An 11,073-nucleotide genomic window follows, 5' to 3' on the forward strand; every position below is an offset into this window, starting at 1 on the left:
TGTGTGTGTGTGTGTGTGTGTGTGTGTGTGTGTGTGTGTGTGTGTGTTTGATTATAAATATATTTGGGGGGACTATTTAGCTACTGATCTTTGCCAATTCCACCTCAGGGATTCAAGGAGTTGTGGAAGCCTACCAGAGCTGCCTTCCCAAACTCCAGCTCTATGGCCCCACCAACATCGCTCCCATCATCCAGAAGGTCGCCAAGTCAGCATCAGAGGAGACCAACACTAAGGAGGCATCGGTAAGGAGAGGGGTGGTCTACCTGCTAATGGGCATTTACCCATCCTCACCTGGATACTGGCCATAGCACCCATCCCAATCTGACAAATTTGCATTTCTACCTGTGTGAGTTTGAAGAAGTGACTTAACCTTCCCCCTGTCCTCAGTCTCCTCACCTGAAAAATAGGGATAATCATGCCTATCTCTGCTGGATTAACATGAGGCTTAGAGATGACATAACTCAAATGTCTGCAATGTTACTTGAACACAGAAGGCCTTCAACAGGGAAAGCCACTATATTCACTGGAGTGTAGGTCATCCTCATAAAACTCATACTCACCTTCAGTTCGTAGGAAGGAAAAAAAACAACTGTCCAAAACTAAGCTTGCTTTCCAGTGTACCCAGACTACAGATGGAAGTGAAGTAAAACAATGGGTTATTCTTCTGCCTGGTAGTCAAGTGAAGTAACACACAACATCACAGTGAAGGTTTATTTCAGGTCCTATTAGTGGTTTACTTAAGAAAAATGCAAACCAAGGTTACAAGGCCAAATAGAGTTTGTTTTTTTCCCCTAATATATTAGACTTAAATATATTGCTGTAATAGCTTTTCTATGCATCATTTTTCAATACCGTCATTATGTCCTATGTCCTTTTTTAGCTGTATGGCATTTTCTCAGATTTAGCAGAATATTGCTAATGTCTGAAATTTTCTCTGTGATTTTATCCTGGGTTCCAAGACACTGAATTTGCATGAAGAATATGACATGCTGCTCCCTTACCTTCTTGTGTGAGCTCATCTGACCCCCTTGCCCTGTGCCTGTGTTCTCAGCTTCTCTTGTGTTAGGATGGGCTGGACTACACTCCCGTCTCATGGCGACCTCTGCTCTGTGCACTGCAGCACACACCTCCCAACTATTAGGGACACTGACCTCATACTTATATTCCCTTTCTCGCCTCATCACCTATTTTTCCCTTTCTACTGAAGACTCATTCCTATTAGCAAATAAAGCATGTTACAATATCTCTTGTTTAGGTTCAAAACTCTCTCTCAACACTTTACCCTTTAGGTACTGTCCCTCATTTTACTCTCTTTTACAGAAAAATTCATTGAAAGAACTGCCCATATTCACTGCCTCCATCTCTCCTCCCATTGACCCTTCCACCTGCACCACCCAAACTTTGCTCCCCAACACCCCTGTGAAGACCATGTTTGTCAAAGTCAATAGCATCTCCATCTTGCCAAACCCACAGAGGCCTTGAAGCAAATCTGAATCCTCTCAGATGCAAGATTTAGGCATAAGGTTGGACAGGATCAGTATTTAATTTTATTTTTAACCTTTTTTTTAAACACCAGGACTTCAAATTCAAATACTTCAAATAATACCTTGCTCAGAAACCAAACACATAAAATAGATTTTAAGAAAACAGACTATTTTTTCTAAATATGGGCTGAAGGATGGGGTCCAAACTTGTCTATTCTCCTTGACTCCCTTTATCCCCAAGAGCATCCAAGGCATCCCTAGGGCTCCCCGGAGCCCAGTTTGAATCATCTCAGCCTCCCTGGGGTACCAGGACTCACAGGAGTAAAGACAATCTGACATAGGTCTGAGTTCTGGACTAATACAAACCAGCATGAGGTTTTGGCTATTACTCACTCCTCCAGGAACAGATGGGTCTGCTCTGAAAGGACAGGTCAGGAAACAGTACTGGAAGCGTCTAATCCACGTCTCCCCAAATAACTCACTCCTATAGGCCAGGAACACTGATGCTTTCCCCCAGAGGTTTCCATTATCTTTTGAACAGTGTGTGGTCCAGGGCCTCTTGTTACCACTGATTGCTAAGGGTCCTAACCTTGAACCTTGTAGGCAAGTGGTGCCAGGAAGTCTGTGGCTGTAGGATTTTCTCCTCAGTTTTGTGGAACTCTTCTAGAAAGAAAAAAATGTCCTCTCCTTATGTAAGCAGGACCTCAAGTACATTCAAAGACTATAATATTTCACCCATGAGCACTTTCCTAGCCTGACTTTGGAAGCAAATGTTACTGCGACCTTTATTGGAAATTTCCATCAGGGTTTTGATCCAACAGTCTGCAGCCTATTACCTTTAGCTAGATTAAACCTGGAAGGATCAGGTTCTAGAATCTTGACAGTCTCTTCAGACCAGAGCTTCTTAACCATTTTTGTTCCATGGACACCATTAGCAGCTGGTGAAGCCCATGGACCCCTCCTCAGAAGGGCCTTTAAATGCACAAAATAAAACATATGTTATAAAATAAACCAATTATATTGAAATGCAGTTAGCAAAATATCTTTAAATGTTACATAGAAGCATCATAAATATAGTAATAAAATTAAATTATGAGAATTTGTGGCTGGCCTAATAATTCTGTAATTTCTAAGTAGTGTTGAATGTAAATGACACTTTGAGATATTTGCAAACACTGTAAGATAACAGGAACGTATTCTGTGATTTCTATTAGTGACTCAGTCACAAGTACAGTTAAAACTAATTTTATTTGTTAATTATATTTAGAATTGAAAAAAATGATAAGTTTTAGTTAGAGGTTAGTGAAAATAAAACTTTAATTTACCCCAGCTGCACAGATTGCCTGAATTCTTTCAACTCAACAGTCCGCAAGCCTAGGTTAAGAACCCCTGCTCTAAATGAAAAGCCAGCCACATTCTGCAACCTGTTTTTCAGTGGCTTGCTAGGTAAGAATGGCTTTTACATTTTTAAAGGGTTGAAAAAAATCAAAAGGAGAATAATATTTCATGGCACACAAAAGTTATATGACATTCAAACTTGTGTCCATCAGTAAAGTTTTAACGGAACACAGCCATGAACATTCCTATCAAGCACTGTCTATGGCTGTTTTTATTCTAACAGGCAGAGTTACGTCATTGCCACAGACATCATTATGGCCCGCAGAGCCTAAAGTATTTATTATAGCTCCTTTACAGAAAATATTTTGCCAACGTCCGCTCTAGACCACAACTCTAAACTTTCTTGATGTGGTCGTGTGACTGTCAGGTTGTTTGCTCCTGTGGGTATTGTAGGGGGCAGGTAGGGGAGATCCGTGCCCTGGACCATGAAGGTCGAATCAGACAGGAGTTAGGGGAGGGTGGGGAGTGGACGATGAGGGCACAGAAGTGTGATTCACTCACGAGTCCACCTGATCAGGAATCAGGTTGAGTCTCCATCCAGGTGTGGCACCTGCCATGACCTCTAAGGCACACCCTGGGAAGAGTCATTTCTGGTTTCCTACACTGCTTCCCTCCAGCCCCAGGCCACCAAGCTGCCTCCTTCTGTGCCTTCTCCTTGCAACTCCCTAGCTCCTCAATCACTTCACCCAACTGAAACCTTCCTCCAAACTCCCAGGCCACCTTCTCTGTGAATGTATAAGACTTAAAAAGCATAGGTATGGACGAAAATTGACAATTCGAGTGAATTTGAAAATTGATCAACTAGAACTAGGGGTGGGTAGTTAGTGGACATGGAACAGAATTAGTCATATATATATATATATATATATTTGTTTGTTTGTTTGTTTGTTTGTTTTTGTCTGCATTGGGTCTTCATTGCTGTGCACGGGCTTTCTCTAGTTGCGGTGAGCGGGGGCTACTCTTCGTTGAGGTGCTCAGGCTTCTCATTGTCGTGGCTTCTCGTTGCAGAGCACAGGCTCTAGGCTTCAGTAGTTGTGGCATGTGGGCTCAGTAGTTGTGGCTTGCAGGCTCTAGAGCTCAGGCTCAGTAGTTGTGGTGCACGGGCTTAGTTGCTCTGCAGCATGTGGGATCTTCCCAGGCCAGGGCTCGTATCTGTGTCCCCTGCAATGGCAGGCAAATTCTTAACCACTGCGCCACCAGGGAAGCCCCAGAATTAGTCTTTATATTAAACTGTATGGAAAGCATTCAGGACACGTGACTGTCTTCATCATTGTGAATTTCTCTTCTCTCTAATTGCATTTTTGACTGAGTTGTTTTGTTTAAAAACATTTTTTTCAGACTCACAGAGAAAAATGGGAACTCTTTAGCACTGCCAGCCTATATGCAGCTTTCTAAGTGTGAATCTCAAAAACAGATGTTTTCAACATGTGATTATTCTACCTAGCCTTTCACCTTTGAAATGTGGCAACTTGGAATGGTTTCATCATCCCACATTTATTCCCTGTAGATGTAGAACATATTGCAAAGATTACATTAGAAATTCTTTTGGGTTTGGCATGAGCAGCATCTCAGTGACCTCCTTCCCTCCCCTCTCACCTGAGAGGCTGTCATGATGCCTCTAACGACTAAGGATGGTGATGTCCTCCACTGGGCCTTCCTTCTCTAGACCCCGTAACCCTTCCCAAGCCCTTCCTGTGTTGATGAGCATGGAGCCTTCTCTCCAACCTCCATCTCAGATGAGTCACCCACCAGCCTGTCCAACCAGGACTTAGAGCAGGAAGAGTCTTCTGCCCACATCCTTGGAAAAGGGCAGCCACCTGCAGGCCACTCATTAGCCCAGGGCACACAGCCTTCAGAGGGAGAGACTGTGACCCTTGCCTTTTCTAGCAGGGCTTTAGCACAGCGCCATCCACTAGAAATACAGTGAGAGGCATGCAGAGATTTTAAATTCTCCAGTAGCCACATTTTAAAAAGTGAATAGAAGCAGGGAAATTAATTTTAATAATATATTTTATTTAACCCAGTATAACTAAAACATTATCATCTTAAGAGGTATTCCATATAAAAATTATTAATAAAATATTATACATTCTTTTTTTTTGTACTAGGTCTTCAAAATCCAGTGTGTATTTTATACTCGCATCATCTCAATTTGGATGCTAAATTACCATGGAAAATACTTGATCCTTATATAGATTTTGTAAGTTGATAATTGAGAAAGTGGATTCACTTATTTATAGTTGTTACAAACGTACTTAAAAGATTTCCAATAACTCAATCAGGTATCCACTTTTTAAAGTTAAATTTAAATTCATTCAAATGAAATAAAATGAAAATTTCTGTTTCTCCATTGTTTTCACCACATTTCAAGGGCACCATAGTTACATGGAGCTGGTGGCTATTGTAAATATTAGGCAGCTCAGCTTTAGACTCTTGCAAATCTCCAAGCTGAAGAGGACCGTATGAATGATCTAGCCCCACCCCTCATTTGAGAGATGAAGAGGCTGAGACCCAGAGGAGTTAAGGGAAAATTCCCAGCATCTCAGAGCAAGAGACTTTGAAGCCAGCCCCCCTGACTCTTCTGCTGCTCTGTCTACACCCTGTGCTTTGTAACCATCACTAAGGTGATTATTAGAATTAACCTGCAATTACTGTGCCTGCCTTTAAGCTCCATTCATCCTAAGTCTTCAGTGTTTAGGGTTGTCAACACGGGCACTCAGGAAAAGTCAGTTGTCATTTGCTGTGGTCAGTATGCACCGGAGCCACCGGAGTGTGTAACTGGCTTTGTCCTTGTCTCTCCCACCTCTCCATCCCCATCGTCTCCTGGTGTCCCACCAATGGCAGCAATACTTCATCCTGCTGATCCTGACTGACGGGGTCATCACAGACATGGCCGACACGAGGGAGGCCATCGTCCATGCCTCCCACCTCCCCATGTCGGTCATCATCGTGGGAGTGGGCAACGCAGACTTCAGTGACATGCAGATGCTGGACGGTGACGACGGGATTCTGAGGTCGCCTAAGGGAGAGCCCGTCCTTCGCGACATCGTCCAGTTCGTGCCCTTCAGGAACTTCAAACACGTACGTATATCTCGGGGGCTTCCCCTGGGAGAGCAGAAGCCCCCCCCCACCATTTTTCCACCAGTGTTCGTAGTGAAGCAATGCCAGCTGTCCCTGCCTGGGCCGGGCCGATTCCCACCCAGGACATGTAGAGCTTGGCTTGCTGGAGAAAGAAGTATAACCTGAGTCAGTCATGCTAGCTATGTGGCCAACATTTCATTGGAGCTTGGCCTCATCCACAGAATTTAGGGTCTCCAGTGTACCCAGGACTGCCATGTACAGTTGGGCAGGTTGTTCCCTGCTCAAGGTTGCCTGGCTGAAGTAGCAAAGAGCTGAAATTCGGCCTTGGTTCTCCTTGTCAAGCCATGTGCCCTGGCAGAGGTCTGTGTTTGCCTTGGCAAAGTATATTTTCAAAATGATAGAAACTTAAATCCTGTATAAATGTACAGTAAGCAGCATCAAAGATTTATTCAATTCATTAATGAGGGAAACAGCAAGATAATAAAGTTAAAGGATGATATTAAACAGTTGTTTGTGGTCAATAGGGGAAAATGCTGGAATAAGTTTGCTAAGGCAGAATCAAAACTGGTTCATGACCCACAGGGTTTAAAAAAAAAAAAACTTTTCTGATTCATACAGTTTCCCTCTGGGATGGCTGTGGCCCTGCAGAGCCCTGCAGAGCCTCCCCCACTGTGTCACAGACAGCCCCCTGTGTTCTTTTGTTCCATGCCCCAGTGAAAGCTCCCACAAGTGTGTGGGCAGTGAGCCTGGGTGACTCACAGAGGGCAACTCTGCTGCTGTAGCCCATCTTCAACTTACCCAAGGGGAGGTTTCCAAGCCCCCAAGTTGTCTGCACAGGACAGCAAGGTGGGGCATCCTCTTCAAGTTGGGGTGTGCTGGAGCTGAATCACCCACAGTTGTGTTCATCATTGAAACCACTTGCTCACATGGTGCCCAAGATGGGGGGAGGGTGTTCTTCTAGACTGTGATGTCCCACCCCGTCTTGTCAGCTTGACAGAAGTACCACAGGACTGACCACCACCCACAGCGTTGCCTGAGTGAAGAGGGGTCCAAGAGCTTCTCCAAACCACCCTCTCCCCGCCCCCTACAGACACACACACACACACACACATGCCACAGGGCCATGCACTGTTGCAGCCTCCACCCCACCCCTGCTCTCCCTCACACACCCGCAGAGTGCCTGCTGTGTGCTAGCACTGGCACCACAGTGAGAGGAGGAGCCATGGGGCCCAGCCTCCAGGAATTTACTGGAGAACTGCCCGGTTGGGACACAGGTATCTGCAGGAAACTCACACCAAGCGATCTGTGGGCGATTGAGGTGGGCCACCCTGTGGCTACAAAACTTCAGAGAAGCGGCTGGAGCTGGGACATAAGGAGGACAGACCTTGAGGAGTGGGCAGGGAGGTGAGGGGCACCTGCAACAAGGAAGTGCCTGATCAGGGCGAGGAAGGGGGCGCACTCACTGCCCCGCTGCTCCAGGCTCCCAGCTCCCTGTGGTCCACTAGAGCAGAGTACCAGGAGTTTAGCACCCGCCTTAGCTTCCTGAATTTCAAATTAGATTCTGAGAACCATTTCATTATCCAAACTAATCTATTCTGAATTCAATAAACCATAAATAAAACTCAAGGTGAGGCACTGATATCATTTCATATAGCCAGGAACCCATGAATCGCCTCTCTTTTTCTGCTCTGCATGGTAACTCAGAGCTTCGGACAGGGCAGAGGCTCTGAGCTGTGTGGCTTGGGGCAAGTTACTTAACCTCTCTGTGTCACAGACTTTCATCTGTAAAACGGGGCAAATAACACACACATTGGAAGATTAGAGTTGGGGCTTATATAACGCTCAGCACAGCGCCTGGGGCCTGTAGGTAGTTAATAAATGTGACTTTTATTACTGTTCTTGCCAGCTACTTTCATATTTTTTCTGCCTTATCCCAAGTTAATGGACCTCCAGGCCCTCTCTGCTCCCCAGAACCACCAGCACAGATATGCAAAGGGCGGGAGTATCATTGGGAACTGTGCTGTCCAACACAGTAGCAAAGAGCCACATGTTGTTATTTAAATTTAAATTCATTAAAATTAAATTCAAAACTCAGTTTTTAGTCACACTAACTACATTGCAAGGGCTCAGTGACAGCACGTGTCTGGTGACTGCCACATTGGACAGTGTAACTACAGAATACTTTTATCATCTGAGCAAGTTCTGCTTGACATACTGTTCAGGAATATTTTTGTCTTCAAATAACAGCAAATCCATCTCACAGTGGATTACATGAGTGGTTCTTAACCAAGGATGATTTTTCTCCCCAGGGGACATTTGGCAATGTCTGGAGACATTTTTGATGGCTACTTGCATCCAGTGAGTAAAGGCCAGGGATGCTAGTAAGCATCCTATGATGCAGAGGGCAGTCCCCACACAAAGAACTATCAAATATATCCAATATATCAAAATAGCAATAGTGCCAAAATTGAGAAACCCTGGATTATATAAGTACAAATATACTTTTCTCGTGTAGCTAGATGTTAGGGGCTGGTGGCTGCTGACATTAGTTTTTTTCAATGATTCAATAGTGTCAGGACCAGCACTTAAGAGATTCTTTTTGTTATTCCCTCACAATGATAAAATGGTTGCTGTAGCTCTAGGAATCATATTCTAGTTCAAGGAAAAAAGGAAGAAGAAAGAGAAACAGAGCCAGTGATGTCTGTTAAAGAGCTCCAAGAAACACCCTCCAGGAAACTCCCACTTGGGTCTCAAACAATGAAATTGGATCACATGGCCATCCCTAGATGCCAGGGAGACTGGGAAGTCAAGTCTTTATCTTTCTAAACTTTGTGTGAGCAATGACCAGAGAGAAAAGGGAGGAAATGACTATTGTGTCTTCCCCAGTGTAAAAGTGGGCCATGATCTAACACATGACCCTGAGCAGTTATTTATAAAATAAAAGAGCATTCATGGATACCAATGTCCAACATACTATGGCACCTTCAAAATATGAGCAGTCGCTTTAGAAACACTCCTTACTGTGTTTTCAGATTGTTTTTAAGGTACTGTCTCTTACATTTTGAGCCTCCTAAAAACTCTGAGATAGAATGAATTCCTGTTCTTTCCTTTCTTGTCTCAGAATATCGGGGCTTAGCAAACTTGAATGGCTGAGTGACAAGCCACATAGGAAGGAAAGAGCTAGAAACCTGGTCATCTGGCATTTAGTACAGCCCCCTTTCCTTCAGGACTTTTCCAGAGGGACCTCAAACATTTCTCTCTGCTTCAAATTTTCAACCTCTTCAGTAATTGCTAACAATGAGGTTCAGGCAATCTTATTTGCCCAGTGGCTGGGGAGTTAGTAGTGAGTGCCAGGGTCAGAGGTCAGGCCCGGCTCTGCATGAGTCCAGAGTCCATGCAGAATATCAACCTCTACCTTTCTCTGCCCCAAGGCCTGCAGTGAGTCCATAATGCTGATATAAGAAAGGCTACATAAATTAGCACAGTGTTCAAGACTCTCCATCACCTGGCCACAAGCTCATTTCCCAACTGAATGCCCCACCAATCCTGCATCCCCAACACACACACACACACACACACACACACACACATGCACTTCCTTTAGAGCCCCATCAGATGACTCACTGTCCCTAGAATGATCAAATGCCAATCCTCTCCTTCTCCCTGTTTTAAAATATACCCAATGTAAATGCCATCTCTTCTTGGAAGCCTGCTGTGATTTCCTCCAAGATGCCTTAGTCTTGGTTTTTTGTGCTCTGGTCACACAGTGTCTGTGACTCCCTAGAGCAGTGCTTCTCAAATTTCAATATGCACAGGAATCACCTAGGCATCAAGTTAAAATGCAGATTCTGATTCATTAGCTCTGGGATGGGTCTAAGATTTTACATTTCTAACAAGCTCCCATTGATGTGATCTGCTGGTCTGTGGGATGTTTCATGTTCTGCCTCATAGGAGGGTTAATTTCGGCCCCACCACGCTCCCCTCACATGACTGTAACTTCCTAATGGCAAGAATCATAGACCCTATAAACACTCGCATAGTGCCTGGAACGTAAATAGGTGTATGGATTTGAATGTAAATCAGACACAAAACTGCAAGGCAATTCTTTCTGCCATCCAGTGTTCACCCATCCTCAGATGTGAATAGTTTTATATTTTGAGACAGACATGAAAAAATGTAATTATGAAATTAAAGTTTCATTTTCCAACAATCTGACAACTCTTGCTTGGAGTAGATGCTGACAAGTACAGAATGAATGATGAATGAATGAATGAATGGGACCAGCTGCTTAGAGCAGGACTCAAGTCTTTTAGGCTGATTTGGGTCAGATTCCCTTGGCCGGGCGCCAAAGTCACTGTGATTTCTTCTTCCCTGCAGGCATCTCCAGCTGCCCTGGCAAAGAGCGTGTTGGCTGAAGTCCCAAACCAAGTCGTGGACTATTACAATGGCAAAGGGATTAAGCCAAAATGTTCATCAGAAATGTATGACTCTTCCCGGACACTGGCTCCATGAAGTCTACACACTTTTACAGAGTCCTTGAATACTATTCCTGCTGATACTTAATACTTCTATTATCCTGTACTTAAAAAAGACACAAAGGTACACATATAAAAATAGCACGTTTTGGTGATTTTTAACTAACAATTTTTTTTGCATGTGTAGCCCTGAGGCCTGGATCTGCTAAGCCCTTGTATTGTTAAAGACTTTTTACAAAGAAACACAGATAATTATAACTTACTCTTTACATTACAGCATGTCGCCTTGATATAAAATGTTATCTGTATCTGTTTTTTATACAGGTTTGTTGAAATTTTGCTAAATTTCTTATTATCTTTACACTGTAAAGCATTTTGAAACATTTCTTGAATGTTGATAGCCAAAACATATTTGGTTTTATCTGCTACAGGATGAGAGACTTTTTAAAATGGCAGATGCATGGACTGTATTTTGCATGTTTAAAATAAAAAAAAAAAAACCATGCTGTTTTTGCAGTTGTCGTCCATAATTCCTCCCTGCTGAGAATGGTCCCTCCACTGAAAGAGGGGCTTATCCACCTAGAGGTGGTCTTCCTGAAGTGGGTCTGGGGCACCCAATCCAGCACCTCTCAGAC

General features: G+C 43.8%; 1 protein-coding gene across 1 annotated transcript in view; it reads left to right on the top strand.

Moving 5' to 3' along the window:
* The window catches only part of CPNE4 (copine 4), a 575,473-nt gene extending 564,622 nt beyond the window's left edge, over positions 1-10,851 (top strand). The window contains exons 14-16 of the mRNA XM_029214600.1: positions 109-242; positions 5,727-5,963; positions 10,341-10,851. Of these exons, the coding sequence (XP_029070433.1) occupies positions 109-242; positions 5,727-5,963; positions 10,341-10,475 (506 nt within the window). The 3' untranslated portion in view covers positions 10,476-10,851. The remainder of the gene's footprint in view (positions 1-108; positions 243-5,726; positions 5,964-10,340) is intronic.
* The last annotated feature ends 222 nt before the right edge of the window (positions 10,852-11,073 follow it).

The sequence above is a fragment of the Monodon monoceros genome, unplaced genomic scaffold, assembly GCF_005190385.1.
Source record: "Monodon monoceros isolate NGI ecotype Baffin Bay Population unplaced genomic scaffold, NGI_Narwhal_1 Super_Scaffold_11, whole genome shotgun sequence".
NCBI classification, from domain to species: Eukaryota; Metazoa; Chordata; class Mammalia; order Artiodactyla; family Monodontidae; genus Monodon; species Monodon monoceros.